The sequence below is a fragment of the Macaca nemestrina genome, chromosome 8 (assembly GCF_043159975.1).
Source record: "Macaca nemestrina isolate mMacNem1 chromosome 8, mMacNem.hap1, whole genome shotgun sequence".
In the NCBI taxonomy this organism is placed as follows: domain Eukaryota; kingdom Metazoa; phylum Chordata; class Mammalia; order Primates; family Cercopithecidae; genus Macaca; species Macaca nemestrina.
Genome location: NC_092132.1, coordinates 75,243,475 through 75,266,143, shown reverse-complemented (window position 1 = coordinate 75,266,143; position 22,669 = coordinate 75,243,475). Strand labels below are relative to the sequence as shown.

The following is a 22,669-nucleotide window of genomic DNA, read 5'->3' as shown; positions in this document are numbered from 1 at the left end:
AGGCTGAACCAATCTGCCCACTTTAGCCTCCCAAAGTGCTGAGATTATAGCCATGAGCCACTGTGCCCATCCAAATTTTTATTTGTATTTAATTTCTTTATGTATATTTTAGAGGTGGGAATCTTGCTGTTTCCAGGCTAGAGTGCACTGGCTATTCACAAGTGTGATCACAGAGCACTACAGCCTCAAACTCCTGAGCTCAAGGGATCCTCCTGCCTCCGCCTCCCAAGCAACTGGGACTACAGGTGTTTGCCACCACACCTGGCTTTAAATTAATATTTATTTATTTATTTATTTAGTGGGGTTTTTGTTTGTTTTTGTTTCTGCCAAGTGCACAGTATGATAAGTGAATTTTTAGAGAATTTGTTCTAGGCCTGATGCAGTGGCTCACACCTATAATCCCAGCACTTTCAGAGGCCAAAGCGAGAGGATCAGTTGAGCCCAGAAGTCTGAGACCAGCCTGGGTAACATGTTGGGACCTGCCTCTCTGTCTCTTTATATATATAAAAGAATCTTTTCTATAAAGAAATATAATACATGATGACCACATAGTATAATTGGAGGCCCAAGGCAAATAGTAGAGAAAAATCTACCTTTTTCTTGGCTCACTGCAACCTCCGCCTCTGGGTTCAAGCAATTCCCCTCCCAAGTAGCTGGTATTACAGGCATGTGCCACCACACCAGGCTAATTTGTGTATTTTTAATAGAGACAGGGTTTCACCATGTTGGCCAGGCTGGTCTTGAACTGCTGACCTCAGCTCATCTGCCCATCTGGGCCTCCCAAAGTACTGGGATTATAGGCGTGAACCACCCGGCCAACTGCAGGGACTTCTATAACCCATAAAAGGAAATAGAATCTGAATCCCTTGTTTTTACATTGTCTCCACACTCTGAGGGCTAGCCGTTTTTGGGTTTTTTTTGTTTTGGTTTTTGGTTTTTTTTGAGTCAGGGTCTGGTTCTGTCACCTAGGTTGAAAAGCAGTGGGGCGATCTCAGCTCATAGCAACCTCCGTCTCCTGTGCTCAAACCATCCTCCCACCTCAACCTCCTGAGTAGCTGGGACCACAGGCATGTGCCACCACCCCCGGCTGATTTTTGTATTTTTTTGGTAGAGATGGGGTTTCACCATGTTGCCCAGGCTGGTCTCGAACTCCTGGACTTGAGTGATCCACCCGCCTCGGCCTCCCAAAGTGCTGGGATTACAGGCATGAGTCATTGTGCCTGGCAGGGCTAGTAGTCTTCATGAAACTTCATATGGGAGTAGAATGTTTCTTGATCTGAGAAGATTTTCCCACAGATGCTGCATGAGCAGCCCTCATCCTCCTTGTGTGAACGCCGGACATGGCTGTCATGGGCAGCATGGGATGCAAAAGATTTACCACAGTACTTGCATTTGAAGGGCTTCTCCCCGGAGTGCTGCCTGATGTGTGTGCGGAGTATGCTGGAGGCAGTGAACCTCTGCAGAGAACAGAAACACAGAGTACAAGAAAAAGTCAACTTCCATGAGCTGGACAACCAATTAAACTAAGGCGTTAATTTCATTGTTGCTCATGCTTAGGGACAAACCTTGAGTTTTAAGGACAAAGAGCACTTCTGGTCATCAGCAGTAGCCTTAATCAGAAAGGACTCCACTGACGTGTCCTTCTGGCTGGTTTTGAGAAGCACTGGATGTTAGAACAGTGGTTCTTCAGTGGATAGATTATCTGGAGGTCCAGTTTTTAAAAAAGCAGATTGCTGGCTGGGCGCAGTGGTTCATGCTTGTAATCCCAGAACTTTGGGAGGCCGAGGTGGGTGGATCACCTGAGGTCAGGAGTTCGAGACCAGCCTGGCCAACATGGTGAAAATCCATCTCTACTAAAAATACAAAAATTAGTCGAGCATGGTAGCATGCACTTGTAATCCCAGCTACTTGGGAGGCTGAGATGGGAGAATTTCTTGAACCCAGGAGGCGGAGGTTGCAGTGAGCCGTTATTGAGCCACTGTACTCCAGCATGGGTAACAGAGTGAGACTCTGTATTAAAAAAAAAAAAAAAAAAAAAAAAAAAAAAAGCAGATTGCCAGGCTGGGCAACATAGCAAGACCTCACCTCTACAAAAAGTAAAAATTAGCTGGGCGCAGTGGCTCACGCCTGCAATCCCAGCACTTTGGGAGGCCGAGGCGGGCGGATCACAAGGTCAGGAGATCGAGACCACGGTGAAACCCCATCTCTACTAAAAATACAGAAAACTAGCCGGGCGCGGTGGCAGGTGCCTGTAGTCCCAGCTACTCAGGAGGCTGAGGCAGGAGAATGGCGTGAACCCGGGAGGTGGAGCTTGCAGTGAGCCGAGATCACGCCACTGCATTCCAGCCTGGGTGGGGGACAGAGCGAGACTCCGTTCAAAAAAAAAAAAAAAGTAAAAAAATTACCTAGACATGGTGGCATGAACCTGTGGTCCCAGCTATTTGGAAAGCTGAGGTGGGAGGATAACTTGAGCCCAGAAGGTCAAGGCTGCAGTGAGTTATGATGGCACCACTGCACTCCAGCCTGGGTAACAAAGCAAGACCCTCTCTTTAAAAAAAAAAAAAAAAAAAAGACTGGGCACGGTGGCTCAAGCCTGTAATTCCAGCACTTTGGGAGGCCGAGACGGGTGGATCACGAGGCCAGGAGATCGAGACCATCCTGGCTAACACGGTGAAACCCCGTCTCTACTGAAAAATACAAAAAACTAGCCGGGGGAGGTGGCGGGCGCCTGTAGTCCCAGCTACTCGGGAGGCTGAGGCAGGAAAATGGCGTAAACCCGGGAGGCGGAGCTTGCAGTGAGCTGAGATCCGGCCACTGCACTCCAGCCTGGGCGACAGAGCGAGACTCCGTCTCAAAAAAAAAAAAAAGCAGATTGCCAACCCTACCTAAGAGAGTGTGACCCAAAAAATCTGACATGAGACCCAGGAGCCTGCATTTAAACAAGCAATTCTGACGTGGGTCCTAGGATCATACTTCAGGACAAACCTCATTACAGAAGGAGAAGCTAATATCAACCAGAAGCTAATATTGGCCAGTGTCTTTGCATAAGTCAGTGCCTTACTGGTTTTCTTCTTCTTCTTCTTCTTCTTTTTAATTTAAACTTTTTGAGATGGTTTGTAGGTTTGTTTTATTTGTTTGTCTGTTTGTTTTGAGACAGAATCTCACTCCATCACCCATGTCAGAGTGCAGTGGCGTGATTTCGGCTCACTGCAACCTCCACCTCCCAGGTTCAAGCGATTCTAGTGCCTCAGCCTCCCAAGTAGCTGGAATTATAGGTGCACCACCATGCCCAGCTAATTTTTGTATTTTTAGTAGAGATGGTATTTCTCCATGTTGGCTGGTTTCAAACTCCTGACCTCAGGGTGATCCATCCACCTTGGCCTCCCAAACTGCTGGGATTAAAGGTGTAAGCCACTGTGCCCGGCTCAGCAGTGTGTTTCTATGCCAATTATTTTCATTCTATTGACACACACTTTGGAGGTATTAGTTGCCCTAATCTGGTAGACTCATGTTTTTATTCATTTTGAGAGGCTTAGAAGTAGCTGTAGGACAGCCTCTACTTCTTTTGCGGCTTTATTGTAAAAAGTAAATGACTCAGTGACAGAAACATAAGCTATACCAGTGCTTTCCAACAGGACTTTCTGCAATAATGAGAATATTCTGAACCCACGCTGTCCAGCTTGGGAATCACTAGCCACATGGAGCCACTGAGCATGTAAAATGCGGCTAATGCAACCTAGGAACTGAATTTTTCAACTTTACTTCGTCTTTACTAATTGAAATAGCCACATATGATTAACCGCTAACTGCACATTGGACAGCACAGACCTATTTTGGTGTAATATGTCTAAAGCGTGGTCAACCTATTGTTTCTATTACAGCAATGTCTAACCACATGACTCATCTGTTTTTACAACTCTGTATTCTGTGTAACATAGACTAGATGCCGCTTCTGCAATGCTCCTATAGAAAATTACATCAGTAGCATCCTTCACAGATTAAAGTAGTAATAGTATCAGTTAACATTCCAGTACTACTTTTTATGTTGTGCCAGGCACTGTTACAAGAGTTTCATATATTTTACTGATGTTATCCAACAACTTGGTAAAGACTAATCTCCCCAGTTTATCAATGTGGAAACTAGCAGGAGTTCATGGATTTGCTCAGGGTGGCATAGCTAGGTAAGCACCAGAGGCAGGACTTGAAACTTGGCCAAGTTTGTGCTCTTAAATACTACAAAATAGTGAGTTGTTTTTTTTTTTTTAGATGGTGTTTCACTCTGTCACTAAGGCTGGAGTGCAGTAGCACGATCTTGGCTCACTGCAACCTCTACCTTCGGGTTCAAGTGATTCTCTTGCCTCAGCCTCCCAAGTAGCTGGGATTACAGGCATGTGCCACCATGCCCAGCTAAGTTTTGTATTTTTAGTAGAGATGAGGTTTTGCCATGTTGGCCAGAATGGTCTCGAACTCCCTATCTCAAGCCACCTGCCCGACTCGGCCTCCCAAAGTGCTAGGATTACAGGCTTGAGCCACCGCCCCCCACCCCTTGTTTTTTTTGAGAGAGAGTGTCTCACTCTGTCACCCAAGCTGGAGTGTGCAGTGGTGCAATCTCGGCTCACTGCAACCTCCACTTCCTGGGCTCAAGCAATTCTCCAGCCTCAGCCTCCCAAGTAGCTGGGACTACAGGCATGAGCCACCAATGCACGGAAAATTTGATTATAGGCGTGAGCCACCACACCTGGCTAGTGCTTTTAAATACTATGTAATAGGTCATCAGGTCTCCACAAATTTGGAATGTATTTTACTACATGTACCCTAAATGCCAGCTTGGCAATAGGAGGTTGGTTATATTTGACCATCTTTAGCAAAGTCGAGCATATTTAGGGGTGGAAATGAGGACTGCGCTGATACTTGACTAACATTTACCAAGAACTCATTAAGCCAGGCTTTGTTTCAAGTTCTTATACATAGACACCCAAGCAGAGCTCAGGACACATCCCTTAGTAAGAGGTTCCATTTACCTTAGTACAATACACACACTGGTATGGTCTGTCTCCAGAGTGGACTCGCATGTGTTTGTTAAGGCTGGAAGACTGAGAGAAACATTTCCCACATGTAGAACACTGAGGTGAAAAAGAAAAATATAGTTGAAATCACATCTTCCTCTAACAAGTCCATTTCAATCTTGCATTTACCTGGGGTTAGAGAAGAACTCTTTTTCAAAAAAAATTATTATTTTTTTGTTGAGACAGGATCACAATTTGTTACCCAGGCTGGACTGCAGTGGCACAATCACGGCTCGCTGCAGCCTGGAACTCCCAGGCTCAAGCAATCCTCCCATCTCAGCCTCCTGAGTAACTGGGAATACAGGTGCGCGCCACTAAGCCAGCTAACTTTTTTTTTTGAGATGGAGTCTCGCTCTGTCATCCAGGCTGGAGTGCAGTGGTGCGATCTCGGCTCACTGCAACCTCCGCCTCTTGGGTTCAAGCAGCTCTCCTGCCTCAGCCTCCTGAGTAGCTGGGACTACAGACGTGTGCCACCACACCCAGCTAATTTTTTGTATTTTTAGTAGAGATGGGGTTTCACGGCGTTAGCCAGGATGGTCTCCATCTCTTGACCTTGTGATCCACCTGCCTCGGCCTCCCAAAGTGCTAGGATTACAGGCGTGAGCCACCGCGCCCGGCCCAGCTAACTTAAAAATTTTTTTTTGCAGAGATGAAGTCTCACTATGTTGCCCAGCCTTGACTTGAACTCTAACAGATCCTCCTGCCTTGGCGTCCCAAAGTGCTAGGATTATAGCCGTGAGCCACGGCACCTGACCTGAGAGAACTCTTGCTTCAGATGTGGAATGTAGGAACTGAACAAGTTTGTGGTGTATGGCAGAGGCCTGAATTAGTCCTGCTCTCTCAACAGGTAGCTGCGTGACTACAGCACATCAGTTAAATTTGGAATCTTAGTTTTCCGATCTTGCTCATGGGCAAAATACCTGCTCTGCCTTCCTCACAGCGCTATGGGTAAACTACAAGCACTGTACAATTAACTCAACAATTATCTATGATTTACAGAGTACCTACTATGTGCTCCACACTGCTAGAAACCAGGAGCTAGAAGTCAAGGAGGGGTGGCAATGAACATGTAAGCCACCATGGCAAGGCACAGTAGCAGATGATCTGAGACATGTTGAACTTTCATGAAGAGGTTAATATTTTGTACACACGCTGTGAATAATTAATGTTGTTTCTCCAAAGTCTTGACCTTGGCAACTCCTCTCGAAACTGTCTCAGGAATTTCACACCAGGTGAAGTAAACTACTAGAGAGGTGCAAGCACCGGAGGGGTTGCCAGGGATAAAGCAGAAGGCCTTTGGTTTTGACATCACTTTTAAGGAAATTATGTTTACTAAAGAGAAAAAACTATTTTCCTCTGAGAAAGGTTTCCGAGCTTTCACATCCTCTTTCCAGGCATGCTTAGGCGCAGAGGAGAGAGCAGATCTATTTATTTATTTATTTATTTATATTTTTGAGGCAGAGCCTCACTCTGTTGCCCAGGCTGGAGTGCCATAGCACGATCTCAGCCCACCGCAACCTCCGCCTCCTAGGTTTAAGCAATTCTGGCGTCTCAGCCTCTCGAGTGGCTGGGACCACAGGTGCGAACCACATGCCCATCTCTACAAAAAATACAAAAAATTAGCTGAGCATGGTGGCACGTACTTATAGCCTCAGCTCAGCTACTTGGGAGGCTGAGGTGGGGGGATTGTTTGAACCTAGGAGGTGGAGGTTGCAGTGAACTGAGATCATGCCATTGTACTCCAGCCTGGGCAACAGAGCGAGACTCTGTCTCAAAAAAAAAAAAGGGAAAAAAAAATTGTTCTCTACTCTACTGTAAGAGCACCTCATCTGTTGAAGAGTAAGCTATCATCTCACTATCACCAGCTTCCTCATCAGTCCTGTCATCTACTGACCTCCTGGTCGACAGTCCTCCGATTTCAAAGAGAGCAAGCATTCTATACATCTTCCGTAATCTAGTTTTTGCTTGATAAGACAAATTTTTTTTTTTTTTGAGATGGAGTCTCACTCTTGCCACCCAGACTGGAGTGCAACGACAGTCTCCGCTCACTGCAACCTCTGCCTCTAGGGTTCAAGCAATTCTCCTGCCTCAGCCTCTAGAGTAGCTGGGACTACAGGTGCTCGCCACCACACCTGGCTAATGTTTTTATATTTTTAGTAGAGACGGGGTTTCACCATGTTGGCCAGGCTGGTCTCGAACTCCTGACCTCAGGCAATCTGCCCAACTTGGCCTCCCAAAGTGCTGAGATTACAGACGTGAGCTGCTGCGCCTGGCCAGTAAGCCATCATTTATATAATCAGTTTTGTGTTGATGAACATGCAGTCTCAAACTTTTCACTATCAGAATACTGGATAGTTTTCACTTTTGCCAGTCTAATAAGCGAGAAATACCTTCACCATCCTGATATTTTAAAATCCTTTTAGAATTACACAAATACATGATAATTGTAAATGTATTCAAATTTTATAGCATAACAAATATATAGTATATATACACTATATATACTATATATACAAATAATATAGTAATTAAACATGACTTTTCCAGAAGCTTAGGAAGGAAGGAAGAAATAAGGACAATTTTATGATGATTACTCTCAATTTTCAAAACAGGAAAATGGGCTCAAGATCGTAGCTGCCTGAGGTAGTTCTGACAAGGCCAACAGTTAAGCAAGAATACATCTGTGTCCTGTGCCTGGCCGGGCACCGTGGCTCACACCTGCAATTCCAGCACTTTGGGAGGCTGAGGCAGGAGGATCACGAGATCAAGAGATGGAGACCATCCTGGTTAACATGCTGAAACCCCATCTCTACTAAAAAAAAAAATACAAAAAATGAGCCGGGCGTGGTGGCGGGCGCCTGTGGTCCCAGCTACTAGGGAGGCTGAGACAGGAGAATGGCGTGAACCCGGGAGGCGGAGCTTGCAGTGAGCCGAGATTGCGCCACTGCACTCCAGCCTGGGCGACAGAGGAGACTCCGTCTCAAAAAAAAAAAGGAATACATCTGTGCCCAAGCCTTGTCCTCCTTTTAATTAAGCCTAAGGGTGTATTTGTACTTTTTTGCACCAAGCCTAGCAGAGCATCCAGGTATCTGGAATGGCTCCCTAATGTCATTACTGCTTTTCTGTCTTACAAAATCCTCGGCCTGCGGTAGAGGCCTTCCGCTCTTTGGAAGCACCATGCCTTCGCTTCCTCCTCACCTATACCCGTCAACACACTTGCACAGATATGGAACAAGGTGCATTTCCCCAGGAGCACATGCCAGATTCTTTCTTGCCTGGAACGGCTAGACCCTTTTCCCCTGCCCAACTAACCCTGCCACCAGTATAAATCAGATACCCCATTTGTCCTCCTATACTTGGCTCAAGGCCACTTCTGTGCATCTTTCATAATCCACGTGTCCAGGTGGCCGTGGACACTCCTTCCTCCATGTTCCTCCCTCTGCTGGTACATGCATCCTAACACGTGTGTATCGCTGTGCCTATTCACGCATGCCTGTTGGGTAATACTATCCTCTCCTCCTTCAGAGAGGGTGTCCGTCGGCAGCACAGCCATGCAGCTAGCACCTACAAGGCAACTCCCCGTGTTCAGGAGCTTGGGAAGGGAGAGAGAACGTGATGGCGGGTCGTGTGTCCTCCTAATACTCACCTTGTGAGGCCGGTGCTTCTCATGAACATGAAGAATGTGGATCCGAAGCCTGTCCCGCTTCTCAAAGGACCGTTTGCAGAGAGAACAGGGAAATTTCCTATCGCCCTTGTCCACACAGGGGGTGTACTTGAGGTGCTTATCTCTGTAATATTTGTAGGTAAATACCTTCCCACATCTTTCACATCTGTAGCCTTCTGCAGACTCTGTCAAACACAGCAAACACAATGTCTCTTCAGTTACTTTCCTCCCTAGTTCCTTCAAAAGGATATTTTATTTATTTGTTTATGTATTTATGTATGTATGTATGTATTTATTTATTTATTGTTAGCCAATAGTTCTTTTGGCTACTTAACGAGGAATCTTCTTTTTTTTTTTTTTGAGACAGAATCTTGCTCTGTTGCCCAGTCTGTAGTGCAGTGGCACGATCTTGGCTCACTGCAACCTCTGCCTCCCAGGTTCAAGCGATTCTCCTGCCTCAGCCTCCCAAGTAGCTGGGATCACAGGTGCCTGCCACCACGCCTGGCTAATTTCTGTATTTTTAGTAGAAACAGAGTTTCATCATGTTGGTCAGGCTGGTCTCAAACTCCTGACCTCAGGTGATCCTCCTCCCTTGGCCTCCCAAAGTGCTAGGATTACATGCGTGAGCCACTGTGCCTGGCCAAGATAATTTTTTTTTTTTTTTTCTCTTTTGAGACGGAGTCTTGCTCTGTTGTCCAGGCTGGAGTGCAGTGGCCGGCTCTCAGCTCACTGCAAGTTCCACCTCCTGGGTTCATGCCATTCTCCTGCCTCAGCGTCCCAAGTAGCTGGGACTACAGGCGCCCACCACCTCGCCCGGCTAGTTTTTTGTATTTTTTTTTTAGTAGAGACAGGGTTTCACCGTGTTAACCAGGATGGTCTCGATCTCCTGACCTCATCATCCGCCCGTCTCGGCCTCCCAAAGTGTGGGATTACAGGCTTGAGCCACCACGCCCGGCCTATTTTTATTTTTTAGAGAGAGTCTTGCTTTGTTGCTCAGGCTGGAGTGCAGTGGTGCGATCTTGGCTCACTGCAACCTCTACAAGTGATTCTCCTGCCTCAGCCTCCCGAGTAGCTGGGACTACAGGGGCGTGCCACCACACTCGGCTAATTTTTGTATTTTTAGTAGAGGTAGGGTTTCACCATGTTGGCCAGGATGGTCTCCATCTCTTGACCTTGTGATCCACCTGCCTCGGCCTCCCAAAGGGCTGGGATTACAGGCGTGAGTCACCGTGTCCGGCCAGCAAGATAATTTTTAAAAACCTTTTTACTCCAGAAAAATGTAAACATATACCAAAATGAAAATAACAGTGTAATAAACCCTCAAGTGCCAAACACCAAGCTTTGACCAACTCATAACTAATTTTGCTTTCATTTATATCACCACTCCCCATAGTAGATTATTTTAATACTAATTCATCCTTTGACTCAAAAATATCTAACTGTAATCTTTAGAAGATGACTTTTTTTTTTTTTTTTAATTTATTTTTTTTTTTTTGAGACAGAGTCTCGCTCTGTCACCCAGGCTGGAGTGCAGTGGCCGGATCTCAGCTCACTGCAAGCTCCGCCTCCTGGGTTTACGCCATTCTCCTGCCTCAGCCTCCCGAGTAGCTGGGACTACAGGCGCCTGCCACCTCGCCCGGCTAAGTTTTTGTATTTTTAGTAGACACGGGGTTTCACTGTGTTAGCCAGGATGGTCTCGATCTCCTGACCTCGTGATCCGCCCGTCTCGGCCTCCCAAAGTGCTGGGATTACAGGCTTGAGCCACCGCGCCCGGCCTAAGATGACTTTTTTTAAAAAGCATAATTGTGGGCCGGGCGCGGTGGCTCAAGCCTGTAATCCCAGCACTTTGGGAGGCCGAGACGGGCGGATCACGAGGTCAGGAGATCGAGACCATCCTGGCTGACACGGTGAAACCCCATCTCTACTAAAAAAAATACAAAAACTTAGCCGGGCGAGGTGGCGGGCGCCTGTAGTCCCAGCTACTCGGGAGGCTGAGGCAGGAGAATGGCGTAAACCCGGGAGGCGGAGCTTGCAGTGAGCTGAGATCCGGCCAGTGCACTCCAGCCTGGGCGACAGAGCGAGACTCCGTCTCAAAAAAAAAAAAAAAAAAAAAAAAAAAAAAAAAGCATAATTGTGGCCAGGCACAGTGGTTCACACCTGTAATCCCAATACTTTGGGAGGCTGAGGTCAACGGTTCAAAACCAGCCTGGCAACATGGTGAAATTCCGTCTCTACTAAAAATACAAAATTAGCCAGGCGTGGTGGTGCATGCCTGTAATCCCAGCTACTTGGGAGGCTGAGGCAGGAGAATCACTTGAACCTGGGAGGCGTAGGTTGCAGTGAGCTGAGACTGTACCACTGCACTCCAGCCTGGGTAACAAGAGCAAAACTCCATCACACACACAAAAAAGCATAATTGTGCCAGGTGCAGTGGCTCACGCCTGTAATCCCAACACTTTCGGAAGCTGAAGTGGGCAGATCGCTTGAGCTCAGGAGTTTGAGACCAGCCTGGGCAACATAGTAAGATCTCATCTCTATAAAAAAATAATAAAAATTATCTGGGCATGATAGTACACGCCTTTAGTCCCAGTTGCCAGGAGGCTGAGGCAGGAGGATTGCTTGAGCCTGGGGAAGTTAGTTGAGGCTGCAATGAGCAGTGATTGAGCCACTGCACTCCAGCCTGGGCAACAGAGCAACATCTTGTCTCAAAAAAAAAAAAAAAAAAAAAAAAAAGGCGTAAACATAATGTCGTTGCCACACTGTCATACCTAAACAATTAACTCTTATTCTTTTATAGAAACATATATGTACTTATATACACACATATGTATTTGTTTAATTACTTTCTGGTCAGTCCATTCAAATTAGGATTCAAACAAAGTCTACATGTTGTATATGGTTGCTATGTCTCTTAAATATCTTAACCTATAGGCTCTCTTTCCCTTTTGTTCCTTGAAATGTACTATTGAAGAGACCCTTCCACTAGCTCCATTTAAGAGCAGTGCAACCCTGCAGCTCTTGAACACATTCCTGCCTAGCATTTGTTACAAGGTTAATACACTGAGGCCAACCTATTTCTCTTTGTGCCTTTAAGATTAGCCTGAGTTACAAGCTCAGGCAGTCACCAGGACACCCGCAGCTGACTTCCCAGGCTTCACAGTGCTGTTCCATTCTACGAAGTTCGAGGGACCTTCTTAGTTTATACGTCATTACTCAAAACTTGTGGCAGATTCCACAGCTAGAATCTTTGTGTATAGAGTAAGGGTGAAAGCATCTTGACTTCCCTAATGCACAGGGTTACTGTGATGACTAATTTAATTCTAATACTTACTGAGTCTTACCAATGTGAGTGATACTATCAGTGAATGGCAGGTAAGACTGAGAGAGGTAAATCTGTTTTTATCAATGGAGGAGGGAGGAGGAGAGAAGTTAGAGAGGGTGTAGCTAGACTCTAGCAAAGCAGGTCCCACATCCAGGGGTGTCTATGTGTTGGGGGAAGGCGAGAGAACAGGGGCCACCTACAAAAGCATCCCTGCAGAGGACACTCTGGATTCCAGAGGATAAAGTGGCTTTGACTATGAATGCACCACTGAGACTTCATTGTTTGACCCCAGGGAGGAAGAGCAGCCAAGAGTGAGTCTATATGCAAGAGTCTGCAGATAGAAATCTTCTCAGCATCAGGACAGCAGGGAAGCTGTCCATCAGGGACTTTGTTAGTTGACAACTACATCCCAGGCACATTTAACAGGTGGCTAAGGAAATAAACTATTCATTAAGTAAATAACCAGGAAGGCAACTGCCAACCCCAGGCCGATCCATTGCCCTGCTCTGTCTATCACTTTCATTGAGGTGCTAATACTCTCAGAATCCCCGTGCTGGGACACTTTTTTGGCACAGAGGTAGAATTTTTACTGGTCAGAAATACCTATCCTTCCTGCTTCCTGGGGTGGGAAGGGAAGAGAGGGTCAGCAATTTTACAAACATAAGCAATAAAGCACACCAAAATTTAGAATAGTTTCAGTACTGAGTTCGCTTAAGAACAACCACTTAAGCAGAAATGAAACCTAATTTCATCTTGTTCCCTATCCTTCCTAATTTTATCTTGTTCCCTATCCTCCCTCCCCCTATCTCTTCACACTCCACACCCCAAAACACACACAGAAATTCCCTCTCCCTCACAAGAGGGGAATGCTTACATATTCAAATAACCCGCCCACATACAGTCTAGACCCTTCCCTCACCACTCAAGACCTTAAAGGGGAAGGCTCCCACCTACCACCAATCCTGGCCAAAAAGCCTTTGGGGAAAAAAACTCATTTGAGAATGCAATGGAATTTTAATTTTTCTTTCCTTTTTATCACATCCAAACCATTCATATTAATGGATTAACAAATTAGCATTCATTTATAATTATTCCCAACAAATTAAGTCGTTTACAAGTCTCCCTCCATTGTCCAAAATATATGTCCTCAAAACAATGCTGTAAGCATCAGGTATCACTTGATTCAGAACTGTAACACAAGTATCTTCTCTACATGCTGGGTTTCCCCCACACTCAACCATCATAAGCCCTCATTCTGTTGCTTGCTCTGATTGCCTCTGATATCTGCATACTATTCCAGTTAATAGCATACAGGTTGAGTATCCTTTTTCTGAAATGCTTGGGACCAGAAGTGTTTTGGATTTCAGGATTTTTTCGAACTTTGGAATATTTCATATACATAATGAGGTATCTTGGGAATGGAACCAAAGTCTAAATATAAAGTCTATTTATGTTTTGTTTTATACATACTTTATACACATAGCCTGAAGGTAATTGTTTTTTTTTGAGATGGAGTCTTGCTTTGTCTGCATCCTCCGCCCCCCAGTTTCCAGCGATTATCCTGCCTCAGGCTCCTGAGTAGCTTAGATTACAGGCATCCGCCAGCACACCCAGCTAATTTTTTTGTATTTTTAGTAGAGACAGGGTTTCACAATGTTGGTCATGCTGGTCTCAAACTCATGACCTCAGGTGATCTGCCTGCCTCGACTTCCCAAAGCGCTGGGATTACAGGCATGAACCACCGCACCTGGCCCACCTGAAGGCAATTTTACACAATATTTTGCTTTATTTATTTATTTCTTTATTTTGAGATGGAGTCTTGCTCTGTCCAGCCTGGGTGACAGAGTGAGACCCTATCTCAAAAAATAATAATGATTTCTCAAAAGGATAATGACAACCATCTTGTCAGTTTTTTTTTGTTTTTTTTTTTTTTTTTTTGAGACAGAGTCTCGCTTAGTCGCCCAGGCTGGAGTGCAATGGCGCAATCTCGGCTCACTGCAAGCTCCGCCTCCCGGGTTCACGCCATTCTCCTGCCTCAGCCTCCCGAGTAGCTGGGACTACAGGCGCCCGCTGCCTCGCCCGGCTAATTTTTTGCATTTTTAGTAGAGACGGGGTTTCACCGTGTTAGCCAGGATGGTCTCGATCTCCTGACCTCGTGATCCGCCCGCCTCGGCCTCCCAAAGTGCTGGGATTACAGGCGTGAGCCACCGCGCCCGGCCATCTTGTCAGTTATTAAGCAGGTACTTTTTCAAATCCATTGCTCACTTTTCTTTCTTATTTTTGAGATGGGGTCTCACTTTGTTGCCCAGGCTGGAGTGCAGTGGTGCGATCTCAGCTCACTGCAACCTCTGCCTCCTAGGTTCAAGTGATTCTCCTGTTTCAGCCTCCCGAGTAGCTGGGATTACAGGCATGCGCCACCACACCCAGCTAATTTTTTGTATTTTTAGTAGAGATGGGGTTTCACCATGTTGGCCAGACTGGTCGTGAACTCCTGACCTCAGGTGACCCACCCACCTTGGCCTCCCAAAGTGTTGGGGTTACAGGCGTGAGCCACCATGCCCAGCCTGTTGACTTTTATTTCAAAAGGAGTTGGTACATTTCAGGAAGTGACCAACAGGTCTTGGTTTGGTGCTAAGTACGAGACAACTTAGAGCTCCATAGATCATAGAGAATCCCAACCATTTTTGCCTCCATTCCTATCTTTACCTACATTCCCACACCCACACCACCCACCAAAACACTTCTGGTCCCAAGCGTTTCAGAAAAAGGATACTCAACCTGTATGCAGATATCAGAGGTGATCAGAACAAGCAACAGAATGAGGGCTTATGATGGTTCAGTGGCGGGGAGAACCCAGCATGGAGATAAGATACCTGGGGGAGTAGGAAGATAGTTCACCAAAACAATTCTGACAGCCCCTCATCATTGGGACCATTATTTATCACTAGATAAATAATGACTGCTCATTATTTATCCCCTGATTTCTGGTGGACACTTCCCTGCCTTCTGCTTCACTATCCCTGAGTCTGATTGCCTTCCCTCTCTCCCTCTGCCTTACACATGCCTTATTTCATCTCATTCCTAAGCAGCTTTTTCCAACTTAGTTCTAATGTCTTCCTCTCACTCAGTACGCACTTGGATCCAGAAGCAGGAGATACTAAGGTGTTTAGGGTTATTTCCTGCCCTGAAGCATCTCAGTCTAGCAGGAAAACAGGCATGCAGATGCAATTCACTCTTTTTTTTTCTTTTTTTGAGACGGAATTTCGCTCTTCTTGCCCAGGTTGGAGTGCAATGGTCCAATCTCAGCTCACTGCAACCTCCGCCTCCCAGGTTCAAGCAATTCGCCTGCCTCAGCCTCCCTCAGTAACTGGGATTACAGGCGCCCACCACCATGCCCGGCTAATTTTTGTACTTTTAGTATAGACAGGGTTTTGCCATGTTGGCCAGACTGGTCTTGAACTCTCAACCTCAGGTGATTCACCTGCCTCGGCCTCCTAAAGTGCTGGGATTACAGGCACGCGCCACTACGCCTGGCCCATTTTTTTTTAAAAACCTGTTCCTTACACATTTATTATATCATAATAATTTGCCTTCTCTCTCTCTCTTTTTTTTTTTTTTTTTTGAGACAGAGTCTTGCTTTGTTGCCCAGACTGGAGTGCAGTGGCATGATCTTGGCTCACCACAACCTCTGTCTCCTGGGTTCAAATGATTCTCCTGGCTCAGCCTCCCCAGTAGCTGGGACTACAGGTGCCTGCCACCATGCCTGGCTAATTTTTGTATTTTTAGTAGAGAAGAGGTTTTTTTGTTTTTTGTTTGAGACAGAGTCTTGCTCTGTTGCCCAGGCTGGAGTACACTGGTGCGATCTTGGCACACTGCAACCTCTGCCTTCCAGGTTCAAGTGATTCTCCTGCTTCAGCCTCCCAAGTAACTGGGACTATAGGTGCATGCCACCACACCTGGTTAATTTTTTGTATTTTTAATAGGGACGAGGTTTCTTTCACCGTGTTAGCCAGGATGGTCTCGGATCTCCTGACCTGGTGATCTGCCCGCCTCAGCCTCCCAAAGTGCTGGGATTACAGGCGTGAGCCACTGTGCCCGGCCTGAGATGAGGTTTTACCATGTTGGCCAGGCTGGTCTTGAAGTCCTGACCTCAAGTGATCCGCCCACTTCGGCCTCCAAAAGTGCTGAGATTACAGGCGTGAGCCACCATATCCAGCCTGCCTTCTCTCTTATTTACAGCAATATACATTTATCTTGTATATAAATGTATATACAAGATAATATACCTCCTACTAGATTAGTAGTTCCTAAACTTTAGTGTATCTAGAAATCACTTGGAGAGCTTATTTAACGTGCAAATTCCAAAGTCTCACCCCTGGAGTGGGCTGGTGGTTCCCTAGCCCCTTGCTGCTGGAATGTGGTCCAGGGACCAGGACCAGCAGCACAGCCTGGAAGTTGATAAAAATACCAAATCCTGGGCCGCTACCCTGAATGGGAACCAGCATCATGAAGATCCCTGGGTATTCATTCCCACATTAAAGTTTGAGAGTGAGAGTCCAGCTCAATATTTCTCAAACTTGCCTGAGACCCATTGTAGGCAATGTATTTTATACTTGACACCCAGCATACACACATATGCCCATGTGAAATCGAAATTTCACAAAACAATCCTTACTCTTAAGTGATTCCCATCAATATTTTCTATTCCACTCTATACTTACTCTTTTTTTTTGTTTTTTAAATGTGGGTCTCGACCGCTAAATTGATTTCCCACCCTACTAAGACATGCAACTCTGCAACCCACCATTTGAAAAACACTGCTCTGGTGAATTGACTTCAGCTACATTAGCCTGGGCAGAGATGAATCAGAAACTGGCTCCCCCATGGTAGAAGTTACGTCCATTTAGTACATTTTGTTTTACTCTTGGGGCGGAAGGTCGGGAAGAAGAACAAGTATCTTTATAAATAGGAGTAGCTTCCGCAGCTTTGGGAAACTGAGGATGCTTTCCTTCACCTGGGTAATGCCCTCCTGGTTAGAGACACTCTTGGTTAGTCCTCTGCATTAGCCTTTAGGAGGCAGGAGCTGCGCACGGAGGGTTTGTGGAAAAGAGCCCAGTCCTTCTACTGGAATGCCCTCACTGGGCGAGGTAAGTGTGTGCAACTCACCTTCAGAGGGCCCAGATGGCTGCTTCCCCGGCTCTGTGACCCGAAGGCTCACAGGAATGTCCAGAAATTTCTCATAGCAGTCTCCATACCACACAAGGAGCTCTTGGTTCTGATGGATCTCTTTGCAGCTCTCATAAAATATATGCCCTTGACACTGCACGGCAACTAGGTTCTGCTCCTTGGGGAAGCGGGCACAGTTGACATAGGACATCCAATTCCCCGTACCTCCTTTTCCATCTATAAAGTGGCTTAAATGACCATCTTCAAATATCTAAATGAAATAAGACATGAAGTTTGTATTGTACTTCTTTTTTGGTCTAATCTACAAAATAATTTTTTAATACTTACAACCTAAATATCACACTTGAGTCCACCAAATAAACTTCTATCATTCCGATTTCTATGTAGTTACAAGTGGTTTATAAATCTACTTATGCCAACGTAGATTTGTTAGTTTAAGGACATCTCTCTAGGTAATGTCACATAATGGGTTTTTGTTGTTGTTGTTGTTGTTTTTAGAGATAGAGTCTTACTCTGTCGCCCAAACTGGAGTGCAGTGGCTCAATCACAGCTCACAGTAGCCTCGAATTCCTGGGCTCAAATGATCTCCCACCTTAGCCCCCTGAGTAGCTGGAACTAAATGCATGCACCATCACGCCTGGCAAATTTTTAAAAAATTTTTTGTAGGGATAGGGCCTCACTGTTTCCCAGGCTGGCCTCAAACTCCTGGGTTCAAGTGATCCTCCCACCTTGGCCTCCTAAAGTGCTGGAATTTTAGGTGTAAGCCACTGAGCCTACCTAATGTAACATATTCTAAAAGATTCTTACTTTTATCACTTTCTTGATTCCCAAATTCCTATAGTGAGCATGTTAATTTCACAAACAGAGGTAAGTGAAACAAAAACGTCGTATTTAATTCTACCACTTAAACACAACTGAATAGTTTTATATTTTACTCCCACTTAGTTTTCACGCATATTAATGGGGCTATAAATTATTTCTTTCAAGGCCAAGTTTGGTGGCTCACGCCTGTAATCCCAGCACTTTGGGAGGCCAAAGCAGGCAGATCATGAGGTCAGGAGTTTGAGACCAGCCTGGCCAACATGGTGAAATGCCGTCTGTACTAAAAATACAAAAATTAGCTGGGCATGGTGGTGCATGCCTGTAATCCCAGCTACTCGGGAGGCCGAGGCAGAATTGCTTGAATCCAGGAGGTAGAGGTCGCAGTGAGCTGAGATCACGCCACTGCATTCCAGCCTGGGTAACAGACAAAGACTCCGTCTCAAGAAGAAGAAGAAAAAAAAAACCACGAAAAATTATTTCTTTCTCTGCTGCTGGTAATTTCACTGTCTCCAACATTTTGTTATTATAAACAACCCTGGGATTAACATATTCCACATAGTCTCGATTTCAGATTATTTTCCTGTAGTATATTCCTAGAAGTAGAAATTCAGGGTCAAGGGACTTTGAACATTTTAAGGTATCTGATACATTCTGACAAATGGTTTTCTCCTGCAGGTAATAAAATGCAGTCCACTAGCATATCCCTAATATATCATCACTAGATCTTGAAGAGTATCTGTTGTTGTTTTTTTAAATCCTTGACTAATTTTATAGGTGAATAATATTGAATTTTAAAACTTGTTTTTATTCTCTTCAGCATACTTTCAGCACTCTATAATATCTAAAGCATTTGGTTTTGTCTATATATATAATACAACGCATTGATTCTTTAAATGTATATTCCATAGTTAATCTTCCAGACTAAAATGACGTAAGGCACCCACAAAACACAGAATTCATGCAGAGGTGCTATCCTCATGGAGCAAACACTGGCCATTCCTTCCTTTTACAGGCAACACAAACCACAGATATCTGCCCTGGATGTGCTCTCTCTCTGACCAGGACTCTCCCAGAAAGGCAAAGGCCAAGATTTCCCCCCACTAGTCTCCCGCACCATTTTCAGCAGCAGACCCACCAGAAACAGATTTACCTCCCACATCACAGAATTGTCTCCATAGGTCTTCACTTCACTGGCGTTGACCACTTTACCTTGAAAAGGCCCAAACCTGACTCCTTTGGCAATAAAACTACTGCAGAACACACCAAAATGTGGGACTTCACCAAACACAGTCTGCATGAGGCATAGACCTAGGGGAAAGCAGAGGCAGGAAAAGAGAATGAGGAGAGTTGACTCGGCATTAGTTCAGGGAAAGAAATCCATGCAAGGAGTCCTGCCTACCTTCTGGAAGTTGAAGGGAGTCTTTATCCACCGTTTGAGGAAGAGAATCAGACCCTAGCAAAAGGCAGGTTAAAACAAAACAATTTTTCATTAAAAATGTATTATAAAGTGCTTTTATAAGGTGTTTCCCTCCTTAACTCCCTAGAAGTAACCATCATCCCAGTTTGAGGTTTATTTGTTGTTTCTCTTTTTCCCTGCTCATTTTACATGGTCTGTTCATATATGATTTCACTGTATACAATTCCATATACAATTTCTCATTTGAGACTCAGAACAGCCTCATGGAAGGTTATGTAATTAACCCCATTAGGCAAATTCAGAGAATTTGAGGATCATAGGTAATGCTTGATTAGTCAAGGAAGACTGGTTGGAAGTCCAAAGGTTGGAAGTCAAGGTCAGGGTAGCTAGCTGAGCTGGGACTCTTAGGTGTGAACTGCTGAAGGCTGTCATTGCATGTTAGCATAGAATCTGAACCTACCTGGGAGTTCACTGCAGGAACCATTTCTCTCTTGGTCCTTAGCTCTCAATAAAACCAACCTTGGTCATGCAGTTAAGCAAGCAGGGCCTCAGAAGTGAGCCTAGACGGCCCTGGCTGTCATGGAGATACCTCCCCCTTTCCGCCCTCTACAGCCTCAGCTCCACCTGGAAGCGCCTCTTCCCCATCCTGCCTGCATTCCCATCCAATTCGACTCCCAAATGATGTGAACTCCCTTTACCAGAGCTGTCTGTGGGGACCAGGAGGCCTGAAATCGCATGGTGCAGGCTGGCTGGGTGATCCAGGCTGGGAGTGACCCCGTACAGAACGAAGTGCAGGTCCTGCTCCGTGAACTGGAACCGAGCAGGGGACTTCCCTTCTTGGTTGGAGGGTTTGGGACCATTCTCTGACTGCTTGCTGGGTGAGCAAGGTAATAACTGGGAGGTCCTAAGCCCCTCAGGTAACAGAGAAGCATCCACAAGGGGCGGTGGAATTAAAGTGTCAGGTCCACAACACGGGCCACTCTCGTTGTCGCCACCAACGATTTGGTGGCCCAGATCTTCACTGCTGGCAGCCGTGTACTCGTGGCTGCTGCTCAGGAAGGGCGGCACTTCCCTGGGGACGTGGGGAATTGGGTACCACGGTGGCAGCTTGCTGTACCAGGGTAGATCGTAGAGAGACTCCCTCTGTAGGCCCAGACCCGGGCTCGGCAAGGGAGGAGCCATCCGGAAGGCGAAGGGGGGCATGGGGGGGACAGCAGACGCGGCGGCCTCCAGCTGCCGGAAAGGTTGGAAGTCTTCCTCCACGGTGGCCAGGCTATTTCTGTAGTGTCCATAGGCCGGGAAAGGCGTGTAGTACGCGGCCAGGTTCTGCGGGCTGCTCTCCGGCGGGTAGCACACCTTGTCCTGAGTTGCGGCCTCACCTGGCCGGGGTAGAGCCATCCCGGGCCCGCACGCTCGGCGGCTCTGCGGAAAAGCGGGCGCCGCTTAGGACACCGCGCGGGAGCTGCCCGGGGTCCGACCCGCGCCTCCCCGCCAGCCTCCTCCACCCGAGCCAGCCCCAGATCCAAGGCAACAGTATAAACGCCCCCAGTGCGATCCCGCCAGCCCTCTCCCACAATTAAGACAAAACGAAAAACAGCAATAGAAGCAAACACAAAAAAGCCCCAAACGGAAATCTGCCGGGATCTCGTCCGACTCTTAATTCCGGGTTAGTGTTGCCTTCGCCTTCCCTCTCCAAGCACCCCTTCCCCAAGCCCGGCCGCTTTTCCACACTCGCTCTCCGCTTTCCGCCCCCAACCCGGTTCCTGCAAAACCCGTTGAAGTTCCCTCTCCTTCCTTCTCCTCTGTCCTACAAAACTCTTTGGTAGGGTCTGAGGGAGCCGTGGGGCCCTCCCAAACCCGGGGCTGGGCCGGGAGCCGAGCGCAGGCGGTCGGAGGGCACTGGAACAAGCGACAGCTCCAGGCGCTCCTGGGCCCTCAGCTGGGAGGGAAGAGCCGAGGACCCTGGGTCGCACCGCGCAGATGGAGACGCGCTCCCTGAGCCCCCGGGCAGATCCAGGAACACCGCGACCTGCTCCGGCCCAGCGGTCTGACCCCGCGGGTCCTGGCGGTCCTGATGCCCGCAGGGGAGGGGCGCGCCACTTTTGGCTGCCCTAGGATGCACCGCCTGCACCCCTTTTTCCCTTGTGGGCAGCGTCTGCCACATTCCCCGGGTCCCTCGGAAACTCCAGTCATTCTACCAGGACTACTGGGGCCTGGGGTCGTCCCTCGGGAGCCGCGTGGACTAGCCCTGGCCAGGTGGAAGCGGAGAGCCTCGGCGACTGCCAGTCCTCCCGCCCCCGCGCCGCCAGGAAAGGATGGCGTTTTAATAGACAGGCAGCAAGTTCACCGAGGCCGAAGAATGAAGCCCCTTTAGGGCCGGCGGGTCTTGAGATCAATGAGCCCAATAAGAAAACCAAGCAGGGTCATGACTCAGAAATTAAAGAACACGGGGTCAGGAGAAGAGGTCAGCCACAACACAGGCAGCGGCCCGTCTCCTCCCGATCCTCCAAAGGCGCCCCTCTCCTGGCCTCCTCCGACCTCAGGGATCTGCAACTTGGTATTCAAAGCCCCCGAGAGGACAGAACGACCATCCAAAACGAACTGCGCCAGCTAGTGCTGCGGCCCTCCCCAGCGGCCCGGGAAGACCACAGCCCAGGGCCCCGGGCACGCCCTGCCCCGCGCCTACCTCCGACACCACCTCCGAGAGCGCCACCACGGAGCAGGCGCCTCCAGGGCGCTGCGGGGCCACTCGGGCTCGGTAGACTTCGGGCGGGCCCTGAGGGCTGAGCCAGGATTAAGAGGGCGGGCGGGGCCGCGGGGCATCAAGAGGGCGAGGGTAGGGAAGTGACTCGGCCCACGCAGATCCCCGCGTCGTCTTCTCCCCGCCCACTACTGCCATTGGCCGAATCTCGACTAGCCCTCTGTCCCCTGGGGTCGCGCACTTAACTCATCAGTTCTCCAAACCCTCCCCGGGACCCTAGTGGAGAGCACTCTCCGCTGGCCTTCTAGGGCAGGCACTATTGCCGCTCCAGGCGTGCGGAGTCTGGGAGCAAAAAGCCGGACACGTGTGCTACCCAGGGCCCCCATATAAGGTCCCCCGCGCGCGCACACACCCTGAACCGGAGCCCAGAAGGCCTGACTGGCGTCCCGGGCTCGAGCCCCTTACTCTCCGCTCCCAGTTCGGAAGAGCA

At 47.5% G+C, this 22,669-nt stretch overlaps 1 protein-coding gene across 1 annotated transcript; it reads right to left on the bottom strand.

The window, feature by feature from the left end:
* Nucleotides 1-798: 798 nt before the first annotated feature.
* On the bottom strand, nucleotides 799-22,249 carry LOC105483604 (PR/SET domain 14). Its single transcript, XM_011744568.2, has 8 exons — nucleotides 22,165-22,249; nucleotides 20,177-20,900; nucleotides 19,461-19,514; nucleotides 19,212-19,369; nucleotides 17,219-17,489; nucleotides 8,713-8,915; nucleotides 5,022-5,123; nucleotides 799-1,457 (listed from the first exon to the last, which is right to left on the bottom strand). Exons 2-8 carry the CDS (start codon nucleotides 20,874-20,876, stop codon nucleotides 1,230-1,232), a joined length of 1,716 nt encoding a protein of 571 aa, XP_011742870.2. The 5' UTR covers nucleotides 20,877-20,900; nucleotides 22,165-22,249; the 3' UTR covers nucleotides 799-1,229.
* Nucleotides 22,250-22,669: the final 420 nt, after the last annotated feature.

What these genes read in the sequence shown, in the direction of transcription:
- LOC105483604 (XM_011744568.2), bottom strand. Translation starts at nt 20,876, where the DNA reads ATGGCTCTACCCCGGCCAGGTGAGGCCGCAACTCAGGACAAGGTGTGC. An exon ending in GCCATCTGGGCCCTCTGAAG is followed by an intron (nt 8,916 to 17,218) that starts GTGAGTTGCACA and finishes TGTGTTTGACAG; the next exon opens with AGTCTGCAGAAGGCTACAGA. An exon ending in AGAAGCACCGGCCTCACAAG is followed by an intron (nt 5,124 to 8,712) that starts GTGAGTATTAGG and finishes TTTTCACCTCAG; the next exon opens with TGTTCTACATGTGGGAAATG.